The 26398-nt window shown below is 40.0% G+C and overlaps 1 protein-coding gene across 2 annotated transcripts in view; it reads right to left on the reverse strand.

The window, feature by feature from the left end:
* The window catches only part of elmo1 (engulfment and cell motility 1 (ced-12 homolog, C. elegans)), a 197267-nt gene that overhangs the window by 67838 nt on the left and 103031 nt on the right, over positions 1 to 26398 (reverse strand). For both annotated transcript variants that reach the window (XM_041808742.1, XM_041808743.1), the window contains 2 exons: positions 22981 to 23085; positions 19616 to 19724 (listed from right to left, as the gene is read on the reverse strand). In XM_041808742.1, the coding sequence (XP_041664676.1) occupies positions 19616 to 19724; positions 22981 to 23085 (214 nt within the window). The remainder of the gene's footprint in view (positions 1 to 19615; positions 19725 to 22980; positions 23086 to 26398) is intronic.

The following is a 26398-nucleotide window of genomic DNA, read 5'->3' on the forward strand; positions in this document are numbered from 1 at the left end:
TACCAAAGAATCACACTGTTTTAGGCTTTATGGAAACAGACATATATTCAAATGTTTATGCAGGACTGCTGACTACTGACAAATAACAGCAAATAAACCATGATTTCTAACACAAACATATGCCTCATCTCCTGTGCTATCTTTTTTAATATCAGCATGGAGAAGCGCTTTAAAGATAGATTACTTTAATCAGGCATTAAGGAGCCGGTGTGTAATCATATTCAGGCATGTTAAATACGTTTCAACAAAGTTCAGTTGTTTTCCAGCTCTGTCACTTTCTCTCTTAGTGATAAAGAAAAACCAGACTCATGGGACCGTTGCAGTTTCTGTCTTTAGTGTGTGTTTGAGAGTGAATGCCGTCTCCTCTTCAGCGTTGTGTTGTAGTGAATAAAATGCACCATTATGACGTGTTCCATTAAATAGAAGTCTGAAATTCGGAGCCGCCAGTCGGATATGTCATCAAAAAATAGCCCTGAACTTTGAATTCTGACTCTGAAAGTCAGGGCAACCCCTAGTTATGAACTTATAGAAAATGGAAGGCAATCAACTTGTTGTTTTTTATAGAAGGTGTGTACATATTTATGATTTTTTCATGGCACCAGTTTCAAGCCAGTAAACCCAGAAAGTCTTTTGAGAGGAATCAAGGACAATTGGAGCAACGATGAGGTGTGCAAATCAACACGGACACACAAACCCCCCACCTATTAAGGTAGCAAATACAATATGGGCTAAAAAATATGTTTTTGTCTTTCTTTAGATTTTATGGGAGGGGCTTTTTGCCTTTGTTCTGATAGGACAGCTAAAGATAGAGACAGGAAGTATTGGGAGAGAATAGGGGAAGACATGCACCAAACAGAAGCAAGAAGCTGGTCAGGCAGCCAAATACTTTTGCCTATATTTTCATTGATATCTTATTCCATCCGATCATATCATACCATTTCATATCATATCAATAATATTGTATTGTGTTGTGTTATATGCTTTTATCTCATCGTACATATATAAAAAACATTTTTGAGGAATAATTTCTTGTTAGACGAGAGGAAGACATTTATTCAGTCAGGTGAATAACAATTATCTAGTTTTTGACACTTTCAAGTAATTATGTAATGAAAAAACTCATTAATGCTTCCAAATATGCTGTTAAATGCTGAAGTGAGTTCTTCTATTACCCCCTGCCAGACCTCTCAACTTTTAAAAGCATTAGTGGCTCTAAAATGACCCAGTGAGGTTGTTTTCTTGCAAGTTATTCATAATTACATGTTACTTTCCAATGTTAAAAAGTAAAAAATAAAAATTATTCTGAGTGAAATCCTCTAGTACCAAAATATAATACTGAATTAGAGATGTTCCAATACCATCTTTTTCTTCCTGATATCGATACCAAGGTATTGGGTGTCAGCTGATAAAGAGTACCGATCTGATACCAGTGTGAACTTTCTGGACAGACTGTGCAGACAAGTACATTTTTTTAGACCTATATTTGACTCAGAACATGGCTCAACAGACAGAATCATAATGTACAGCATCTCTGTGATCCTAAAGTTGTGTTTCTGCTCATTATTGAGTTTTACTGCTAAATATTAAATTAACAATAATACAGGGCGCTGCCTCACAAGCTCTCTCCATTATGCTCTATTTTGGCAGCACCACGTGATTACAGAATAGCCTGCCATTGGCTGACAGACCCTCACAAAGGGAAAACAATATGACAGTTAGCAATCAAGCTAGCTTCAAGCTTCTAACTTCAAGAGGAAAACAAGTAAGAGGCAACGATTTATGGTTCAGGAGTTTTTCAACTTTTGATAAACTGTGTCACTTTTTGTCATGTATGACAGCGCCGGTCTGGAAGGCATGTTAACGATCACATTCAGAGAAAAACTGTCAAGCAGACACCATTGTTTGCTGCTGCAGTGGGTCCTTTGGTTCTTCCTGCTCTAAAAATGGTAGCTTGTGCATGCAGTTTTTCTGGCCGTGAGGAAGAATTGATAACCGGTTTGTAGCGCTAACATTTAGCAAAATATAAAGTTAAACCAAACAGTATTGGATCGGTGCATAAACCGGACACCAATACCTGCATTTTAAGTAGTATGGGACGTATTTCCGATACTGGTATCAGAATTGGAACCCCTTTATACTGAATAAAAAATGAGTTAATATTGTAAACCAGAATGACAAAAAATACAAAAACACTGATTCTAATACACGTCGCCCTGTACCCTTTAATGGTAGAGTAAAGGGTCTAATCATTTGCACATAAGCTGCATTTACCAAAACATATTTAGAATAAATTTTCATTCTTTGTGCATTGGTTCCACTCTCCAGCTTTTTGCCAAGTATGAAGTAATATAACTGTTCAAAATATAACATATTTGAGACTAGAATTAAAATGCATCAGGATGGTTTACCTTCCTGGTGGCTTCCTGATTGGTGAGGTGAACGCATCATCAGCTCTGTATGCAGAGGGACTTTTAAGACACTGACTAAAGACTAAATTTGACATGCTAGAACAGTAATGTTCAACTTCATCACAAAACTTCATCATGGCAGAAACTGAGGCGGCACTGACTTTTCTAAATTTCCGTTTATCTCCTGGGACGTTCAGGCTGGGCAGGGTTCATGGGGTCGCTGTCATCTCCCTGAAGTGAATCTGTGTTTCAGTTTATGGTTGTGTTTGTCTGTGAATTCAAGCGTGGTTCAGTTTGGGCCAACTGTCGCCTGTCACGCTCTTATCACAGTCCATTCAACGTGAGGGCTCGGAGGGCAGAGTGTGACGTCAAATAAGATCTAATTACACAACTGGACACTGGTGAATTCAGAGAGAGGTGACAAAGTGTTGTTTTAAAATGGTGTGTGTGGTCGCCTGTGTTTGTGAGGGAAAGAAAGAAAAATGACAGCTGAATGTCACTATGACATCTGTCAGAGCCCCATGTGTTTTTTTTATGTGTGTCTGTGAGCGTGCACTAAGTTAAGCGAAACAACCCAGAGTCACCTTGCAGCTTCACCACATGATGAATGCAAAGCGAAAAGTGTCATCCTCACTCTAATTAGAATACCAGCATGGTCCTAATGTCCAACTGTGACAAGGGGAATGTGTGTGTCCAGAGAGCAGCGTCAGCATCATCTTTTTCCGGTCCAGTCACAGATTGCGTGCGTGCAGGATGCAAAGACAGCAGGTACACGGACATACAAACACGGTTGGATGGATGACTTAGTGGGCTGACTGAGAGCTTCTCACACTACAGGAAGCAGCACAGCATCAGTGCACAGACACTAAAATATGTTTACAACATTCATGCAGTTAACTATTTACACAGTGCCTATAAAAATGTTCACCCATTTGGATGTTTTATTCTTTTATTGATTTTACATGGTCAATATAGTTAGGCTTTTTTTCTTAACCAAAAAATATGCAAAAAACCTCTTTAATGTCAATGTGAAAACAGATTGCTACAAAGTAATGTTAATTAAATAACAATATGAAGGTAAAATAAATGATTGCATAGACATTCACCCAATTCAGCAACACTACTCTGAAGGAGTTACAAGCTTCAGCAGCTGAGATGGGAGAGACTCTGCATACAACAACTGTTGGCCGGGTTCTTTACCAGTAAAAGCTTTATGGGAGAGTGGCAAACAGAAAGCCACTGCTGAAGAAAACAGATTAAATCTCTGGAGTTCACCAAAATGCATGTAGGAGAGTCCTCACAAAAATGTATCTTCCACTTAAAAAATATAGCCAACATCTGTCCACTACTCCTGTTCCCTGCAGCTAAAACTCTCATCCATGCCTTCACCCCTTCCAACTAGATTACTGGAACAGCATCCTTTATTGCACAACCTCAGTCCTAAAGAAACGTCAGTCCTCTCATTTGCTCTGGAATTTTGACTCCAAAAATTATGCCCATGGTCATTTTTCCACTAGATTAAAAACACAGACACACCTGTGCGATTATTACGAATTACCAGAGGTCCCTAAGTAATTCTAGTCCAGTGTGAAAAGGGCGTAAGTCTATTTATTGTTTTCCTTTATCACTCCAAGTGGGAAATTACTGCCTCCACCATTTTGTCATTTTTTAACCCATTCTGATGCATATCTTGTGCCTTGTTAGCTCTGTTTAAGCAGCTTTTTGTACAATAATGTCACCATACATTAAAACAGGTCATATCTTTGAGTTTGAATCGGTAAAATAGGAAATAATTTGTAAGTGACTCCAAATTAAAGTTAATTTTAAATTATGCACTTTTATCGTGAATTTGCTTAAACTTCCTGTAAACTGGAAATTTGTTGTGAAAGGACGAGTATGAATGTAACGAAGGGAAACTGACAGTAAACCCAAACAAAACAGCACAGAAAGTGAATGAGGAAAGGGGGAGAAAAGATGCTAAAAGATTAATGGGGAGAGCAAAATAAAGACTTTCGCTACGGTCAAAAGTGGGACCAAGGTATGGTCATTGCATCTATACATGTATAACAAAACATAAATGTTGTTTAGTTACTGTTTGTTCGTATACCGAGACATGTTTAGCTAATTTTGGTTTCATTTAAAAGGCTAAGCTAATAGATTTTGTTTTGTCTCTTGTTGTTTATTTCTGTCCTGCTCTTACGTTGGTTTCGCTGGCAAATGTCGCTAAGGAAAACAGAATTAAAAGTCACCAAATCATCAGTCCCAGCCTACTCATTTCAACCCGATGCTACATAATGATTTCCTTTTTTGATATTCTAGCTACATCAGCAATGCTGCTGGGTTGTAAGAGCTCTTTATATTCTAGGCTCCCTGATGAGAAACTAATGAGCATTAGATAAATGTCAACTGAAGGAGGTCACGAACACAAGGTCAAATATGTGATTAAAATAAGAAAATGTGCATTGAAGGGGCTATATCACAGTATGGACAATGAACTTCTATTATCCCCTTGTACTGATATAAATGTTTATCAATTCTTATTATTTTCAGTGACATGCACTACTTAGTGTCAGTGTTAAGCGAGGCATATGAAGAATCTTTTATATGGAGGATTAAAACAGAGAAAGTCAAAGCCTTTCCTTGGCGGAGTCTAATTATATAACAACCATTTCAGCGTGCAGTCCCCAGCCATGGTCAAGATCTTCAGGGGATGAGAGAGACCTCGAGGAAGCAGGACGGCTCCAGCAGCACATCTGCTCCCACTCCCTGACATTTTCTCAACATACAGTAAGGCTGCTACAGCTGCACTGAGCTGTGAGTTTTTCCATCGAGGTAGAGTGCTCCCAGGTTGTATTTATTCTATATAAAGCCCACAACCCATATCTTTCATTTCGCGCACATCAGATATGAGGGCGATGGATCGGATTGTAAAATTCTCTCATGCCAGATTTTCCTGAGGGGAAAAAATAGACGCGTGAGTCATGCTCAGACACAAACACACACACTCTGACTTTGATCATATACAGACACAAACTATGCACATCCCAATTCAGGGTTAGCATCCTTCAAAAAACACAGGTTCTGTAAACTTTATGAATCACTCCAGCCAAACTGGAGGAATAAGAAACAAGCACTTCAACTGATCAACTGTTCTCATGCAACTCAGTTTAACAAAGGAGTAAAGAGCAGAGCAGTCCACGGCCATCTTTCAATAAACACTCATCAAAACGTACTGTGTACCACACCTGTTATTTGCATCTGTGCTGCACTCATTAAGATGTCATCTGAACAAATTTCTGCCATTTTAACGAGTCAGATTAATAGTTTAAAACATTTGAAAGCCAACTTACTCAAAATATTATCAGGTTCATTTAGGCTTCAGGCCCACAAATACAGTTAAAGGGACAAGAGCCAGTCTTGAGTGGGATATGCCTAGGCTCAGGTAGGTTGGGGGTGGAATTTTAAGGCCCAATCTAAGTGCCGTCTGTCTCGCTTGTCAACCTCAACAGCACCCACCTAACAGACGGTTACCAACGCCTTGGCGGTTTAAGATATTGCTTTGAAGATAAAAGCAGTACTTACATTATCCACTAGCTTATTTGAATCTGCTCAAGGATAAGTCAGGCTATGAAGGACGCATTGGATATTTCCTCGATGGCTGGGGAAATGAGGACGGATTTGTGGGCCGCATATGAAGGAGCTGATAAAAATGATGCATCTCCTTTAATGGAATAGAAATACATGTTTGTTAATATGGAGTCGGCCCCCCTTTTACAGCTATAACAGCCTCCACTCTTCTTGGATGCTTTTCCACAATATTTTGGAGTGTTTCTGTGTGAATTTGTGCCATTCATTCTGTAGAGCATTTAGGAGGCACTGATACAGGATGAGAAGGTCTGGTCCACAATCTCTGTTCCAGCTCATCCCAAAGGTGCTCCATGGGGTTGAGGTCAGGGCTCTGTGTGGGCCAGTCAAGTTCTTCTGCAGTGAACTCATCAAACCATGTCTTCATAGTCCTTGCTTTGTGCACTGGGGTACAGTCATGTTGGAATAAAAAAGGGCCTTTCCCAAACTGTTGCCACAAAGTTGGAAGCATAGCATTGTCCAAAATGTCTTGGTATGCTGAAGCTACAGATTGGCCTTCACTGGAGATAAGGGGCCTAGCCCAAACCCTACATAAACAGTCTCATACCATTATTCCTCCCAATCTTCAGCTATGGAATCAGCAGAGAGTTGGAGGCTTTTACGCGCCAGTCATCTTATCAGTCTTTGACCCTACTCTGTGATTTTACATGGTATTCTGCTTTGTTGCTTATATGCTGTTGTTCCTAAACGCTTCCACTTTCTAATTAGGGCTGCAACGATTCGTCGACATAATCGTTTGTGTCGACTATAAAAATTTGTCGACGCCTGAATTCAAGTGTCGACGCGTCGTATTATTGTTTTTTTATATTGGTAAAATCTAGTACCGGCCGGTAAGGACTCATCTGTACTTGCAGTTCACTACAGGAAGTGGTGGGGGCAGTATCACTCCCACTGTTTACATTATTCACAGAAACTGAGAAGAAGAAGTTAAGCATGGCGGAAAGCACGGAGAACACACTAAAAAGCCGACCCAGAGCCTCTAAAGTTTGGGAACATTTTACAGAGAACAAATTGACAAAACAAGTCAACTGCAAACTGTGTCAAGTCAAACTCTCGTACCATGGCAGCACTATGGCAAGGCACGAACACCTGAAAACGTAAACACACCGTAGCTGCCGCCTCTTCAAATACCGCGAGTGGGCAAGTTTGCAAGTTGCATGAATATCTTTTAGATCTTTTGCATTTAGTTACTGAGCCCTTCAGGCATGAGGATTAATTCCAGTAGCCTACTTATAACGTTGGTGCCGTACATTAATCAGTCGGAAAACCATCTTTGATATTTGTTAGGGTAACGTTTTTTTCAGTAACGCTATTTAGTGTGCAATTTACTTTAGTTATCAGTTCAATACTTTTATATTTATTATATAGGAAAAACAAACAACAAACAAACAACTTGACATGTCATGTCAATTTGCTAAACCATTAAGTTTTCACAGGTGTGCATGCATAAGAAGGCAAGGTAAAACGGGGATCCAAAATAGTATGCCAAATAGCCACGATTAGTCAACCAATCATAAAAATAATCGCCAGATTAGTCGACATAAAAAACAATCATTTGTTGCAGCCCTATTTCTAATATCACATACAGTTGACTGTAGAATATCCATCAGGGGTGAAATTTTACCAACCCTCTGATTGCAAAGGTGGCATCCATCACAGTATCATGCTTGAAGTCACTGAGCTCTTCATAATGACCCATTTAGGATCACAAATGTTGACAAATGGAGACTGCATGGCTAGGTGCTTAATATTATACATCTGTTGCCAAATATTTTTATCCATACAGTGTATGAACTCACATGAAAGCATACATGCACATGAATGATTAAAACACATATATGTAATGCATTATAACAAAAATGGCTTATGATGAGGATATTGTAACAGCAGGAAGTGCAAAGTAGTTTCTTCTCTTTAGCAAAGATTGATGAAAAGTGAGTGGTTGCATAAAATATAGACACTCTGCTCCGTGCTTCTCTCTGGTTTAATCAAAAAGAAGTCGAGGAATTTCCTTCGAAGATTGTTGAAAGTGTAAGGGGTCTACATTTTTAATGAAATGTTCAATATCAATTACAGAAATTTCCTTTTTCCCTTCTTGTTTCATGTCTTTTTTTTTTTTTGCATCATGCTCCTTGTATGATGAAACAGTGGCAAATGGAACCTAAAAATACAACACATAAATCCAGAAAACCATTTGATGCTTGATTTTATATCCTTCTGAGTATGCTACCTAAGAGGGCTTTATATACTGCATGTGTGTGGGTTGTCCCATTAAGTTAAAGGGTCTCCAGTAAACAGATCTGCATTGAAGAGCCTTAATATGAAAAAAAAATCTTTTGCTGCCAGTGAAAGGGGCATGTTTTTGAGATATTGAAGGAAAACACACATGGAAAATGAGCATAGCAGTGCTGTCACAGGCCGGTTTGTGTTTCACCCACTGTACCACTTTAGTTCACAAAAAGCTGATGAGAGCCTACAGGGACAGAAAAATCTCTGAAAAACCCCAAGGATGCTTAAAACTTGAGATTTTCTAGAGCCAGTCTGTCAAGCTTGTTGTTATTTGTGCACTCAAATAAAAACATTTTAAAAAACTCTGCTGTTGTATGCCCGAGGCTGCGATGAGGAAAACCGTGAAGAGCACTTCCCCTTTAACTCAAGGCTGCAGCCGCCAAGTGTGTGAAGCCAAATAAGATCCTCGTGTCATGACTTGAGGGATACTTGGGATTCTACGCCTGGCCTTTTCCCTCCTTTCACCATCCTCCACTTCCTTCATGATTCATGGAGGCAGACCTGTGGGAGGAATTAGCGGCTAAAACCTTCAGACTTAACAAGCTTTTCTAATGGGACCACTTTCTAAGCTATGTTCAGCTAACACTTATGTTAGCATACTAATGTTTGATCTCAGACAAAAATTCGTATTCCACTGATACTTCATTAAAAGAGGCAACAGCTCAGCGAGAGAGGGCAACTAAGAATGATCAAAGAGATGGGATACAAATATGCAATTAAAGGTACATTTTAAGCTTTATGGGTAACATCATTAAGCTTCGTTTAAACTTAAAGGTTTCATCAAACTCACCAAAAACTGCAACTTAAAAAAACTGCAAAAAAAAAAAAAAAAAAAAAAATCAGATACATTCAACACCATGAATAATTAAGGAAGCTCCTCTGATCCATATTTTGTTTTTTTTATTTTGCCCTGAGCTGCTGCTGATGAAGCATATTAATTACTAGATTATATAATGACTCATCAGCATGTGAGAAAACTGTCTCTCTCAGCGGGTCAGAAAGATAATTAATCCAATTAAAGTGATATCAAAGTCGAGTTAAATCCTCCAAAGGTCTCAAAGGTGGGTGTTGTTGCTCTTAAAGTATTGTGTCAGACAGTTGAATATATCTGCATTAGAGGTGCGTGGGACTCTTTTATTAATCCCAATCCCACATGCTCCTGTTGGATTTCTGACCATCACCACCCACTCCCACACCGCATGTGTCCTATGTCTCTTCAGCTGTCCCATCACAATAAAAGGCAGAAATGCCTTAAAATAATCTAGAACAAGGCTATTCAGTTAGTTTGGAATGGGGGGCCATCCATATGAAGGGCCTGAGAGATAGCGCATGACATTGTGAAGAAGTATTCACCGCCTTCCTAAACATAATAACTGGTTGTGCCACTCTTGGTGGCAATAACTGCAAGCAAGTGTTAGAAAGTCCATGTTGTTTAGGTGTTTTCAAGTAAATACTGTTCAGTTATATTGGGTTTTATGGAGAGTTTTCTTTGTCCTACGCTCGTGAACGCACCATAGGCGTTCCGACGCGGTTGAACGCACCACACATGTGTGTGAGATGCCGCAGCTGCGGAAGTTTAGTTTTTTCTCCTCCTCATGCAGCAGTGGATAGTTCGTGAATTTCCCTTCACCTATGTTTACCCAACATTCACCTGCATCCTGGGTTTATTGTGCGTAGATGCCAGAAAACCACACACAGTTAAATAAATCCACCACTAAACTGGACATCTGTATCCGTGTCTTTTAACGGAGACACACACCATACACCTTGCCGCTCTAAACCCAGCTAAATTCCTGGAGAACGCCCACATCTCCTTTTCAGCAAGCATTTGTGATAACTGGCAATAAGTCTTTCAGATCACTGTGGAGGAATTTTAGCCCATCTTCTTTGCAATTTTTTTTTAATCCAGCCACATTGGAAGGTTTTCCAGCAGGCTTTGGCTATCAGTTGTGTGCTCTTGCACTGCAAAACAGTGACAAAAATACAAAGGCTTTCTGGGTTTAACACTTCAAAAATTTATGATAGTTTTGTGGCTCATTTTTATCAAAAAACTCACTAAATTCCAGAGATAAACTGTACCCACCTGTTCAATGTATAGCCTTACTTCCTGGCTGGTGCAACCAGTTAGTCCTTCTAAAAGGAGTAATGCTCAGAACTAGTATAGAGGAGGCTGTGGAGGTTTAGGAAATATCTGAGATACTATAAGACCTCAGTTAAAAAAAATATATTATATGGGCCTGCAAATGGTTGAGTGGTTTAAGGCGCTACCCATGTATCTAGGCGGCCCGGGTTTGAATCCGGCCTGTAGCCCTTTACCGCATGCCTCTCTCTACTCTCTTCCCTGTTTCCGAGTCAATCCACTGTCCTTCCTCTATCTAATAAAGGCCAAAAAATAAATCTTGAAAAAAAAAAAAATTATATAATATAGGACTGGTCACTTTTTAAATTAATATAAATATTTAGGGGCAGAAATTCTACATACTGGATCTTTAAAGGGCCACTAAAAATGGCCTTGGGGGAATGATCTGGCCCCAGGGCCTCCAATTGAATAGCCTGGATCTAGGAAAATAAATTAAAAAAGTATATAAAAAAACATTCACTCAGCACTGGAGACTATAGCTGACGAATCACAGCAATTAAACCCTGAGTATTAGCTATGCTTACATGGACCACTTGAGATTGTAATAAATGCCTGGTCTGGATAAAATGTATTCATATAAATAATTCAGTTAGAATAAAATTCTCCGATCTGGAAAATTTGGACAGAAATTTTCATTCCCATCAAGAGGGGTGGTTTATGCCCATAGTCGTTTGGATCAGTGTCCATGAAAACTTGATTGGTTTAAAAAACAAGCAATCTGAAGTTTACAGAAAAGGGCAGAAGAAAAATGTCCTCTTCTACAGCAAATTTCCAGTAGATTTGATCAGTGTGATGATACTGTGTCAGAGCAGTTTTATGCAGATCAAATGTGTGATGCATGATCACACATCTGAAGCAGACTGCATGTTTCAGCGTTCATGTGAACAGAGAATTTTAATCTTATTGTGAAAAAAATGCCCTTGTAACTGCAGTTAGACAATGATTCCAACAGCAACCTGCAGCTCTCGACTGATCTGGGCTTTATGGCAGTAAGGCTAGATGGAAGCTTCTCCTCAAAGCTCTGCTTGGCTTTCCTGTGGAGTTTTTGCAAACCCCAAGATCTCTGAGCTCTGCAGGCAGTTCCTCTGACCCCACGGCTTGGTTTTTGCTCTGCTATGCATCAACTGGGAGGCCTTCTATAGAGAGAAATGCCTATCCAAATCATGTCTAATCACTTTATTTTTATCACAGGTGGACTCCAATTAAGGCAAAGAAACATCTCAGCAATGTTTAAGAGAAATGGGAGGAACCTGAATACTTTTGTCAATGTGATTTTTCAGTTTTCTCTTCAGTTTATCTCTTTCAAGAATCCTTATATGGTTGTTATTCTTCATGGTAGCAAAAACAAACACAATAAACGGCATCTGATGAGACACCCAGGGTTTATAAGAACTCTCAATTTTAATTTTAATAGCAGCTGTATTAATAAAGCTGGATCTTGGTTTATCTATTTTAAACTATGGCTACAAAAATCAGTTAATGACACTGCCACACAAACATTATACACAGTGTTTTGTGTGAAATTGAAAAAGTCTAATTTCTTATTTTATATTGGTTCAGCTTTTATAAGTAAGACGTTGAATGAGCAACGACTAATAAAGACATAGACCTTGATTCTGTCCTTGAGAAGCGACACTGTTAGAAAACACAATAAATACTGCCTTAATACAAAATCAGTCCAAACATGATAAACTACATCAGTGTACTGGGATGTGAAAGGAGCTGTCCTTGGTGCTGAACATGAACCTTTGTTCTGACCTTGTCTGATGGCTCTCAAACACAAACATGAGGACATCATGCGAGTGTCAGTCTGAATCCTGCTCAGACCTGCCGGCATGTCGGTGTGTGTGCCTGTACCACCCGGCTCTCACTTCCTTTCGCATTTGCTGTGTTTGTGTGTTAGCATGTGTCTATCCATGTCTGGACCTGCCATGTCCTGCCAACCCAGCCCTCCATCTCTGCTGCGAGATGCCACACTGTGAATCACAAAGCAGGGCCATTACTCAGCTCGCCGGGTCCTTTCTAAATAACTTCATAAATATTCCATGGGCTGGCTTAAACAGGAAAGTCGCCTCGCAGAGCAAGATGCCATTAAAGTCTGTGTTCCAGCAGAAACATGGAGAGACAATTAATCTTTCAGGATGTGACGCAGGGCCAGGATAAAAGAAAGACACAGAAAGGGTCTGAATTAATGGAAGAAGGTGATGGAAAGGGGGGAGTGAGAAAGAGTGACACCTGGATAGAGTCATGAATTATGTAAAATCTAAAAGCGCTGGCAGCTGATTCAACCAAACAAGCTTCTTTAACCCCTTTTCTCCACAACAAATCTGCATGAAAATGAGTTATCTCAACAACAACCAATAGAAATACTCTAAAATAAGAGAAAATCTAAATGGAAAAGCAAAATGGAAGAAAATCTGTTGACCTGGAAGTTCACAAAAACACCTGTCCAGGTACATTCCCCGGTGTCGTCATTTATCTAAAATGATGGGATATTTTTTCTTGTGTAATGGTGACATTTTCATCAAAAATTCATGAGATAGAAAAAGTGAAAATCAATGTGTAAAAGCAAAAGAAAAGACTCCAAGTCTGAGAGCGACAGATGTTCTTAAGACCCACCAGGAGAGGGGGAGAACCCTGAAAGAGGGGAAAGAACATGAGGAAAAATTGAGCTAGAAAAGAGCTCAGGAAGAAACCGCAACTTCAACAGCTACCAGCAACTCCATCAGGTTTCATCCCTGTGAGAAAACAAGTATAGAGAGTCGGACCTCTGTCAGAGCTACACTGACATTTCACATAGATGAGGAAAGAAAATTAGCCACTACGGCGTCACCGCCATCACCATTAATCCGCTGTCTCTTTCTTCTGCTTTCATCTGCAAAAGAGAAGGGGAATTTTTTGAAAAGGAAAAAAGAAACTCAAATGAAGCATTTTCCAACACCAGGGATTTAAAGTGCTTTTATAGAAACCTTTTCTTCAGTAAGACAGCCATGACTTTTTAATGCAGAGCTGCAGAGTGCTTGTTCATGCTGCTGTTATGAAGTTTTTGGCGTCTACGAGCTGCTTGTCGTCACGGTATATGCGCGATACTTTGAATTTTTTAAAAGGTACAGCTATCTCTGTGGCTTTGGCAACTACAGTTTGCTTCTCTTGTAGCACTTGAGCTATTCACAAAGTTAAGATTTAAATCAAATGAGGAAACTTTGGATCAGTGGGTAGAGTATGCTGTCTTGCACAGGAAGGTTGCGGGTACAATTCCTGGCTTAACAGTAACACCCACAAACCCACCAAAATCAGGTGGATTTCACCACAGTTACTAGCTACTGTGGCCAGTTGAATTTGTCAGTATTGCTGCTTTAGCCTGCAGACACCACCTTTAAGAGCACATGCTTCACTGTAACTTTTTGTTAGCACCCACGTTATAAACCAATGTTTTTTCAAGATGGCCAATTTGAAAACAACGGGGACAATTTTCTGCTAAATTACAGCACAGTGGCTTAGTCTCTGTTACATGGTGTCTGTACCATGTATCCACACAGACACTAACATGAAAGCTGTCTTCTACAGAATTGCAGTTAAGGTTTGCGGGACGATATGGCTGCCAGCTCTCTGCCCAGGTAATCTGGAACAGACTGCATGCAACCAATCTAGAGTGCTGCCAGGAGGCCTGCCATGACTGCCCTTCACCGTCAGGCCAGTTTGCGATGGAGTAGTTAACACGTGCACTGCGATGAGTCCAGATTTTGTCTACAGCTGTTGGATTGTAGGGTCAAAGTGTGGAGAAAACACAGAGAACGCTATGCTGATTGCTGCTGCGATGGAATGACATCTTTTGGTGGAGGCAGTGTGATGGTGATGAGGCTTGGCATTGGAGATAATCTCAATGCAGAGAGAGATTCTGCAACCAGTGGCAATCCTGTCCTCCAAGATGACAATGCTCGCCCCCCAGAGTGGGGTCTATGAGAGACTACCTCCAGAATTTGGGAGTGGAGAGGATGGAATGGCCTGCCGGCAGTCCTGACCTCAACCCTATTGCACATTTGTGGAATCAGCTTGGTTGTGCTAGAGTGGCCAACACAATCACTTTGTCTGACTTGTGACAAATACTGGTTGAAGAATAGGATGCCATTCCACAGCAGTGTGTGACCAGGCTGGTGACCAGCATGAGGACGAGGTGCACAGCTCTTGTAGCTGAGTATGATTCTTCAACATACTACTGAGAATAAATTGTCAAACTGCAAATACGTCTTGTTTCTTCAGTCTTCAATCATACAATCCACCAAACAAAAGTCACTGGCAGAATAAGCTGTTTAACAATGGCAGAAAAGACTTGGAAAGTTTTCATGGGTGCAACCCACGTACTCAGCTCTTCTGCTCGTCCCACAAATGCATGTTCCTTCAAAATGTGGCACCATTTAAAAGGGAAATAAACAGGCTTTCAGACAGTATAAGATTTATTACCAAGCATTGTTACAACAAAGAAATAATTTACCAAACACTCATTTACTTAGTTTTTAGTGTTAAGTTTATGACTTTGGCCAAGACAAGCTTTCAGTGTGGCTCAATGTGGTCCAGTTCTGATAAAATTGCAGCTATTCTCGAGCTAATCGCTGCACTAATGGCAGCCATTGCTATTGGCTTTCAGCACAACTAAACCCCGCCCATAGCAACCACCTCCTTCTCCTTAAATGATGCTGGCTGGTTCAACTGTTTTCAGTTGTAGATTGGAGCTTTGCAAGATGGATTTGCCTAATGACAGACATGGAGTCTGGCCAATCCATCTGATTTCCAAGATTACACGGTCACTGATTGATCTGATTTTCAATCCTTGACAGGTTTAAACATCAATGTTTACAACACCTACCGATAGTAGGTGTCTACGTCACATAAACCCCACCTTTTCAGAAAAGATTTTTCAAAGCAGATATCCATTTGAGCTAATTAAAAGTCCTAAAATGCAGATTTTTATCAGTTCGGTGCAAATGTCAGAAATAACACCATCACTGATGTGTTTTATCATTGTTCAGTCAGATACCTCAGTGTTCAACTGAAAAAAAGGTTGAAGTGTTCACTGCTTCTTTAATAACACGTCCTATTTTTTAGTTTATCAGTGTGTCTTTAAAACTTTCACCAGTTGCCAACTCTGCTGCTGTGTTGACTGTCATACCGTCTAGACATTTTAATTTAAGGTGTCCTAAAATAAAATCTGACTGATGGCAGATTTTTTGTGAAATAGGCAAACTGTTGGGTTGTGCATAAAGACAGGAGTATAACCAAAGTCAAAGGGATATTTAACAAAGGAATAAAATTTTCTGTAGCAAACAATATCATTGTTAGTAGGCTTCATCCACTCAGGACATGGATTTCTGCGCAGAATTCATTACAAGCTATATTAAGATATTTCATCCTGGATTATAGTGGTGGATCAACCCAGTGACCGACAGCAAAATGCCAGCCCTAATCTGGCTAAAAATAATTTTATGGCTCTTTATATCTGGAGCAAAGCGGGAAAAAAAAAAACAGCTTGAAATGTCAACGTGCCACTTTAAGTTATTGGCGAAATAATTCAGCAGAGTTTCTAACATTACTCTGATTCAAATACCACGCTATCAAAACTGATAAAATGTTATAGACACAGCCTCCGACATCGTCATTAGTGTCAGGTATTTCACTGTTTCTCTGCTGAAAGGTCAGCGGGATGATGACAGCGTGCAGACTCATTTCTCTTCTTGCTTTCGTCTGAGAGAAATTTGTTCATGCACATACATAACACACACAAATGTACACAGGTTTTTTAATGAACGCTCATTATTCGCAAAGCACTTAGGACACCTGCATGGCCCATGTTACATTCATCCTCCTCATGCATTCATTAGTGTGTGTTAATAGACGCAGGGCTAATGGGTGTATATGACAATGCACTTAGCTTCCCCAGCTTATGGGACTCACTGTGCCCTCCCATAAGATGCTCTAAAAGCTCTACTGTGTGCTCCTTTGTGTAAATATTAACAGGATTTACGACACAGACGAATGGGTACATTATAAAATGGGATGTAGTGAATATAAATACATCAAAATGTTGTCTTTTCTCTTCAGTCCCGAGAGATTTTAATACCTTTGTGTATTATTTTTACTGCAGATGACCTACTTCTTTATATGTGGATCCTGTCATATCTAAAGCAGGTATATGTGTTATTACAACAGCAGACAGAGTCTCATTTAGATTCACCTCATATAGAATTCTTATCCCACCCTCACACACGTAAACACACTTACGCAGAGTTCCCACATCATAAATATTAAATGCAGGTTCAGTCTCCCAGACTAACAGCTTCAGTAAAGAGGACAAAATCCAGCTGCTGGGAATAAAACAGCTCAGAGCTGCAAGTCAAGGTCACTGCTAGGATGCAGCAAAGTGTTCAGAACGGCAGAGAAATTTTGGCTCCATAGAATACACAATTTTAACATGATATCAGCAAAAACAGAAATCAGTGAATGTCAAAAGTAAAGAAGGGGATTCATAATAGTTTGAGGCAGAGTTTGTGGGGAAAAATGCTGCATTTGAATTGTGAGAAAATTCTGCACTTACCAAAGCTACAGTTACAGCGCCTATAAAACACATTCACCCCTTTGGATTTTTACCCTGTTATTGATTATATAAATCAATCATGGTCAATCTATATAATATATATTTGACTCGTCAAAGCACCAGTTGGTGCTAGTGTATCAAATTAGTGAAATGGGGACCACCTAAATGCTGTGAATGTTTCTCAAGTGATTGTAGTATAATGACACCTATGTCTGGAAGGTCCAGTCCCTGGTGTACCAGTATTCCTGGCTACCATTACACCATGAAGACAATAGAACACTCCAGGCAACACAGAGAAAAAGTTATTGAAAAGTATAAGTCAGGGAATGGATACAAAAAAATTTCCAAGGCACTGAACATCCTCCAGAGTTCACTTAAATCCATTATCAAGAAATAGAAGGAATATGGCACATGCGTAAATCTGCCTAGATCAGGCCGTCCTCACAAACTGACTGGTGAGAGAGGGCACCAAGACACCTATGACTACTCTGAAGGAGTTACAAGCTTCAGCAGCTGAGATGGGAGAGACTCTGCATATAACAACTATTGCCCAGGTTCTTCACCAGTCAAAGCTTTATGGGAGAGTGGCAGAGAAAGCCACTGTTGAAGAAAACACAGACTTGTCATCCCCACTGTGAAGTACGGTGGTGACAGTATCATGCTGTGGGGACACTTCTCAGCAGCTGTTCCTCGAAGGCATGCAAAGGTAGTGGGTAAAATGAATGCAGCAAAATATCTGAAAATCCTGGAAGACAATCTTATTCAATCTGCAAGAGAAATATAGCTTGAGAGAAGATTTATTTTCCAGCAAGATAGCTACACAGATATGGTTTAAAGACAACAACGTGAATGTTCTGGAGTGGCAGAGTCAAAGCCTAGATGTCAAACCAATAAAGAATTTGGGGCTGGACTTGAAAAGGGCTGTTTACGCCTGATCTCTGTGACACCTGACAGAGCTTGAGCAGTTCTGCAAAGAAGAATGGAGTAAAATTGCAGTGTCCATATGTTTGAGCCTGATTGAGACCTGTCCACACAGACTCAGTCAGTATCTTTTGGCTGCTGTGATTGCAGCCAAAAGATACTAACTTGAAGGGGGTGAATATTTATGCAGTCACTAATTTTACATGACAAATTTTTATTTAATTGGCATTACTTTGTAGAAACCTGTCTTCACTTTGACATTTAAGAGTGTTTTTTGTTGTCAAATTTTGTTGACCATGACTGATTTATAAAATCAATAAAATGATAAAACATCCATGGGGTAAATGCTATTTATAGGCACTGTATATGAAAAAGTAACTCCCTGCAAAACAAAGTCTTGTTCACAATGACGATGGCCGGCTGTTCATTCTTTGGGGTTTTATCTCCATTGCATAAGCCCTACATGCTTAGAAGAGCCTCAAGGATAAAGATGTTTGCCTATTTTTGGGACAAATCTGTTTGCCAAGTCTGCTTTCTGAACGGAGTGGGGCTGAAGTGGTATTTCTAAGAGAGACTAAAAGAGAAGCAATCTCAGCAGGCTATGGGAGGAGATCAAAGGGCATGTGCACTGGAGCACATTTGGAGAAAAATGGAAGAGACACTTGTAGAAAAATGTGGAATACATGCACAAAAACACTGATTTGGAAAGATGGCAGTGTTGGGTCACAAATACAAGGGGACCAAAAGCTTGCACCAAGTCTAAAGATGTGCTTAAAGCAGAAGGACACTGGAAACTTCTTCTGATAAAATATAATATCTGTATGTGCTTTTGAAAACTGTGAATTCTAATTTAGACAAAGAAAGGTAGAGATATTTTCCATTAGAGAGGAGTCTTGCAGAGTCTCTAGACTCAGAGTCTAAAGACTAAAAAAAAGACAGGACAATTATAGTTCACATTTAAATGTTTTAGAATCCACACCTTCTTGTCTTCTACTGTCACTTTTATCAGCAGTGTTAAGTAGTATGAGAGAATTCAGATGAAATTTCTCAGGAGTTTCGAAAGAAGATGACACTATTCTCTTTTTTTAGATACCCTGCAATGCAGTGAAGTCTAAGTCCTGGATGAAAAGCCATGAGCAGAGGAAAAAGGGCACATCAGTTTGAAACTGAGCTAAGAAAGCAGCTTTCCTCCCTACGGGAAGCAGCAGGGGTCAGTCTGGAGCAGAGCTGAGACCAACTCCCCCATTTAAACAAGCAAAGACAAATGAAAAGGGCACATCAATTTGGAGTGGACGTGGGCACAGCATCTCTGTCTCTGTACAACAAGCCTCCCAAGGGCAGTATATTAGGCTGAAAGGGGCTCAATGGGGGTGAGGTGCATCACTAAACTAAATAATGAACTCCCAGCAGCACGATTACTGAGTATAATGGCTGCTTTTATCTGAACAGGAAGCAAATGTGTGTGCTTGTTATAATGCATGTGTGTATTTTTCTGCTCCTCACAACAAAGTAAACATCTCTGTTAGCTAATGAGAACCTGAGCTTTATTCCTTTATTCTACACCCTCAGTATAAAGATGAATAATTAGTCTCAGGATATTCAGAGAGAAAGATGCACACTTACGAAGTTCGCCCACTTTCATAATCTCACAGAGCATCTTGGTTAGCTCGATGCTGCTGCGGCCGAATGGACACTCGTGCTTGTCTTCCCGACTGCTGTTCTCCAGGACGATCTGTGAAAAACACAGACAGCACATTTAAAAACCCTCAAGGTGTCATGACTCACACATTAGGCTGGACTCATTCTTATATTTCAGCTATTTAGGTGCTAACAAAACAGTATGAAAGTCTGAATAAAGATGCAGATTAAAGCCTCCATGAGTTGAATATTGATGCGGTATTACATTGTGCTGCTTTCTGTCCATTAAGTGCCATTTTGCAGTGCTGTCTGTTTCAGGCTGTTTTTGACAGCAGTGCCAGAGATAGAAACTCGTTTTTATGAAACAGTGGCCTTGAAAAGCCAAGTATTTGGCCATGGAAGCTGAAGGCAATCACTAAATGCACTGGGTATATCTTACTACTGTAATTGGTGGCATGTCTGTCAGTCTCAATTTACACGCCACATCATTGCTTCAGTTGTCCTTGATCTGTCTCAGAAGACTTCATGGATGCACTGGTTCAAAACTGGTGCCATGAAAAATCATGAATATGTGCAGATTTTCTGTAAAATCCCCAAATGTTGTGCCGACTCATCATTGGAGGAAGTCTCTTGTGATCCATTTACCTCAAAAGTCAGATGTAAGAGCTGGGAATGATGTTACACCAGAGTTGACAGCGTTTCATTTGCTTGAGCTCAATAAAGTAAGTGACAGAGCGGGCGTTTTGTGCTACCTATCCACCTACTATGTCGAAACACGGCCACAAGGAAACATATTTGGTTAATACACGTGCTCTATGATCCCTGATCAAAGTACGCTATCTTTAAAGCACTTCTCCATGCTCATGTTAAACAAGATAACACACAAGATGTGTCACAACTTAGTTTCAGGATCATTCTCTGAGAAATCATGGTTTAATAGCTGTTTTCAGCTGTAAGGACATATGACAGAGACAGGGTGCAGCTATTTGGGGAAAAATACCACTTTCCATGCAAACTGGCATCTAATGATGAGGACGTTAACAGAACAGCATAGATAAAGATTAGTCTACTAACTGTGAGAGCTGATTGAGGTGCGCTGCAGTTTTAATGATACATAAACTTTCCAGAGATCAGGAAACAGTTTCACTCCTGTATGATTTTAAAATAAATGATATGTGAATAAGGTCAGAAAATATTACTTTGGCATTGCTATTACTAAGCCATCACCAGGAGTAAATTAGTCTGAGGCTCCCAGCTGCTTTTTTAACCATGTGTAGCAATGGTTACACATGACAAGGACGTGGCTGTTTTCTTTGGATTTCCTTTATTTAGAGAGGAAACTAAATCAGGGTGGTTCTTAAGTGACCATATCAATATTGCCTTTAATCAAATGCACTGCCTGTTATTGTGAATATTGGTAGAATCCGTGCAGGATTTGACACAGCTGTTATGGACGTGGGAAAGAGTGGGTGGCACACACTGCAGGAGCATAGGGTAATGGTCAGAAATCCAGTATGCGGAGGCAGGGCTCTAGTTTATATTAATATGACATAAATTTAAAGATCCTAATAGGAAATTTTTGCTGGTTATGAAAGAGACTAAATCTAATACTAATGCTCCTTTATGACCTCTGAAAGCAAACAAAACCCTCAGCAATGAGAAAATGTATTTCTGTTATGTTATCGTTAATGCTTGAAACTGCTGCAGTGGGGTTGGTGGCAGACAGTGATTAACTGCATGCTGTTGAAACTGTCGAGGTTAGAGGCACCACTTTTCCACAGCCATTTTTGACACCCATTGACTGCATACAGAAATGTTAACCTCTTCACTACCTCCAACAAAACACTTTGTCTGCTTAGGCCTAATGAAGACCTGCTTGGTTAAAACATTTTTTTTGTTTGTTTTTGTTGGCTGAGCGAGCTCTCGGCTCTGGTATGCAGCAGCTGGCCCAGCAGGGGCTGGTGGGGAGTTTGAATGTTGATGCGCTATTGCTAGAGTGTGTAAGGGACAGAAATTGAGGTGTGTCATGTGATGCAACTGTGCAGCGCTCGTGTGTTTTGGACTTTAAATCACACGATGACAATCTCATGTTTTGTTGCTCTGATAGGCTCATAATGAGTGTGACAGGCAGAACATTCATCCGGTCAGCCTCCTTTAAGGTTATTCCCTTTCCAAACCTCATCTATGGGGTGCTTCCAGATGGCTGTGAAAGACAGCCCATGCAATAGTCATGTATGTGAAACAGTCAATCTGGCGAGTCAGGTTAGCTTACTGCAGCAAACACAGAAAGATTAACACTTGACAACATATGTCAGAATCTAGGTTTGATAGAAGTTTATTTATTGTGTATTTTAACCTTGTCCCATTTATTAAGAAGGATTAGGCAGGATTTATGACCTACACAACAGGGAGAGCTCTAAATATTTTGGCTTCACTCCAAGGCAGCTGTTGTCTCGTCCATCTTAATATGCAATCTATGACTCAAACCAAGAGTTTCACACATGTGCTTTAAATTGCCATGCTTGTAATTCATACAGACATCAATGTTATATAGAACGAGCCCATTACAGTTGAAACTTGGTGATGATTGGATCTCAACTGACCTTCAAAACTTTCTACTCTGAAGCCAAAAATTATAAATAAGATCTCAACAGCAATAGGAGTCACTCTAATTATGTGGATGGTGGAAGTGCACCATAAACAAGGCCATCAAGGTCCCAATCATTTCAGCTGCTGACAGTTTAATTTGTGAAATTGGAAGCTGTGTTTTTTAATTCCCCTCCGGTCGACTGATAAGGACTCAGTCTGCACTAATAAGACATTTCTCTTCACACTTTAAAGTCTAGACACTATGAGAGATACATACTAACAATTTAGCACACGCACACATGCACTGTAGAGCTGCAGGTGCACTGATTAAACTGCAGGATTAGTTTAGTTACACATAAACATTCAATTTAATGGAAACAGAGTGCTGGACAGTGGCCATAGTATGAATCAGAGGGCAGAACCTCACACACACTGAGAACCAAAACTTTAAACTTCAGTCATACTCAGTGTATCTGAGTCTATTCTGCTGGAGAATAAAATCATAACTTCTCATGTTAAAACAATGAAAATCTAGGCAGACATTTATAACCCTGTAAGCTCCTGGACTCACTCTACAAAGAACCACATTTTTTTCTGTTTTCTGAGTCCAGAAACATGAAAAGTTTTCACTAAAGGAACATTTTTGGAAGAGTGCAAATAAGTGAACGAGCTGCAGGGAAGATGGTTTGGTTTGTAGAGGAAGAAGGTGACCAGGAGACATATAACACTATGGAAATCAGTAAAGTTGAGTGCATGCTCACCCTGATGTAGGCGTCCTGGTGGTGCCTGGCAAAATACAACATGTTATCCAGAGCCAGCATGCCCGGGGGGATCTGAGTGAAATCCACAGCTGGATTCACGTGATTCTGAGTGAGAAAGGAAGAAGTTAGTGAGATGTATTCTTGAGCGTGAAATATTGAGACATATATACTGTTAAACCACTGATTTTTGCTATTTATACCATTTTCTGTTAATATCTGTTGCTTTAAAGGTCAAAGTTTTCTTTGATGTTTGACTGTTGGGGTTTGACGTAATTAATACATCAAAGATGGAATAGGGGAATGGACTCAAATTCTTTTCCTTTCCCATTTTCATACAGATGACAGGACAAGACTATAGACTGGACAAGAAAGACTAGACTAGGCTAGACAAGACCGGAAAAGACAGAATAGACTAGACTAGACTTGATAAGACCAGACTAGACAAGATAGATTAGACTTGACCAGACTAGACAAGACAAAGCAAGACTTGACTAGACATGACTAGATAGACAAGACAAGACTAGACTAGACTAGAGAAGACTAGAAAATACAAGATGAACTGGACTAGAGAAGACAGGACTAAATAGACTAAACAGACTAGATAGACTAGACTAGACTAGACAATACAATAAAATACAATACACTACAAGGCAAAACAATACAAGACAAGACTATACAAGACTAGTTGGACTAGACTAGACAAGACAAGACAAGACTAGATTAGACTAGACTGGTCTAAACAAGACAAGACAAGACAAGACAAGACAAGACTAGACTAGTTTAAAAAGGACAAGACAAGACTAGACTAGACTGGACAAGACTAGAAGATACAAGATGGACCAGACTAGAGAAGACAGAGCCAAATAGACTAGACTAGACAAGACTGGAAAAGACAGAATGGACTAGACTAGACTTGATATTACTAGACTAGACAAGACAAGATAGACTAGACTTGATCAGACTAGACATTACAAAGCAAGACTAGACTCGACGTGACTAGATAGAAGACAGGCCTAAATAGACTAGACTAGACTAGACTAGAAAAGACAGGACTAAATAGACTAGATAGACTAGACTAGACAATACAATAAAGCAAAAAAAAAAAATCTTTTGACTGAAATTTTTTTTTGACACCAAATCATATTACCCGGTCATCAACCTACCATGCCACACGTGTAAGAGCCTTTTTTTCTATCAGTCACTTCCCAGAGGTTTTCATGTAAAAAGGAGTATACTGTGTACATGCCCTTAGCCCAAGGGCATGAACACAGTATACTGTTCTCTAATAAAGCATTCTAATTGTAAAAAGACTTTCACCTACACTATTAAGATTATTAGGACCAATAGCATTTTAAAGGAAGAGGGCAATTTTGAACAGCTCTTATGTTAGTTTGCTTTTATGTCATTTCAATGTTTTCAATCTATTCAATAAAACAGTTTTTGCAAGGCTTCACTCAGATATAATGTAGTCATACAAATATTCAACCATCTCCACAACTTTTCAGTGCAAGTTATTTATTTTACTTTGACCAGCCATACAGAAGAACAAAACTCACAGCAGCACCAACAATTGAGAACAATTAAGTTGCGTAAATGGCTGTCCTGCTTTTCAATTCTTCTGCTTTTTGGAGGGGACCAAATGCCTCAAGTGACACCCGTTTCTGGGGTCTTTCTGCATGAGCTACATGTTTTGGGGCTCTGACTCCAGCAGTGGAGGAGGAGGCTGCAGCACAGGGGTCTCAAATTCATTTAGGGTAGGGGCTGGATTTGCTCCAACGAGACGTCCTGTGGGCCGCACAATTTTTTTTAGCAACATCAGTACGACCAACAGCTGATATATAGGCTGCTGTAATGTTTATAAAGAGAAATGATCCAATATTAGATGTAGGTACCATTTAATGAGCGCTGCATGTTTGCACACTAAATGGTTAATTAACGACCTTAGAAGGAGAATCTATTTGCAAATAATCTAAACAGGTCAGGCAAAAATGTGCTGTCCTTGTAACATATGACAAGTTTTTTCATGCTTTTATTAGAGAAAGAGGACAGTGGATAGAGTCGGAAAAAGGGAAGAGAGCAGGGAGGGACATGCAGAAAATGGTACCACGGGCTGGATTCGAACCCAGGTCACCTGCGTGTATGATGCACGCCTTAACCACTCGACTACCAGCACACTAAGTTTTACAGATTTTAACGTTTTTAGAATCCACTGATGATGAATTTACAAGACTGGAATATCAATCAACATGACTGTTTATGGCTTTAAAACAGCAACCTATTCACAAAACCTGATCTGAGCCCTATTTCACCTGGCCTGGGCCTGCCTACACAGAGTCCAGAGAGGAGAAAGAGAGAGAGAAAGGAGGGAGGGAGAGAAAGAGAGCGACAGAGAAGGAGAAAGAGAGAAACAGACAGCGAGAGCCTCTTGCTCTTTCTTGCGGAGATTCGCGCACTGCTGCCCTGTTACTGTTTACAGAGCTGCAAACCCTCACCTGCTGAGTGAAAGCTTGACTTTAAACAAATGTATGAGCCCTACAGTCGTTCTTCTGCATGTCCACTCTATCTGAATCCCTAATGTCCCTGCACGCGTCATGAACTGGAGCATCTCCATGCGTAATTTGGCATTTCAAGATCAAACATGCCGACCTCTCATGCCTCATGCCTGTGTCCAGATCAGGATTAAATGTGCAGTTGTAATGTTTTGTTTTTGCCGTTATGAGAGGAATTTCTAAATCCTAACAGGATTTATAAACCATGTCCCGTTTAAACTTAAATGATCAAGACCATAATTTCACTTCCTGTTGGCATAAAATTGAAACATATGTAAATAAAATTAGTTGATATTACTTTGGCATTATAGATTGTAATAATCAGGGGTTAAATCAGACGAGAGAATGAACTGAGTCGCTCACCAAAGCAAAATACAATGTCTGCGTCACAATTGTGCAGGGAAAACATTTGTCATCCTGAGTGCAGCTGTTTTAATCCCATTCTGGAGAAGTTTGGTTTTACAAGGCAAAAACCTCTGGATTCCTTTATAGACTTATTTAAACTCCTATCTATATCTCTGACCCTTCCTGTCACATCAGTGAGCTGTGATGTCTGCGTCATTTAAAGAATAAGTTGAGGAACAGCAGCGGAGACTCTCAGACCAGCACCCTGGTAGCCTACTGCTGGCACTAAACAAAGACAGAACCCGAGCCCTGGACCAAGCAGAAATCATTGATGCCTTCACCCTCAACCATAACAACCGGAGAATTGTTTATTATGAAGACATAACCCCCCCCCAACATTTTGGAAAATTGCCACGTGTCAGCTCTCACTTTTTGACAGATGACAGACAAGGAGTCTGCTTTGCAAGCTTAGAGGGAGCATGCACTAAGGCCTCCATTGGTTCATATAAAAAGGGAAAAGGACC

Source organism: Cheilinus undulatus, linkage group 16 (genome assembly GCF_018320785.1).
Source record: "Cheilinus undulatus linkage group 16, ASM1832078v1, whole genome shotgun sequence".
NCBI classification, from domain to species: domain Eukaryota; kingdom Metazoa; phylum Chordata; class Actinopteri; order Labriformes; family Labridae; genus Cheilinus; species Cheilinus undulatus.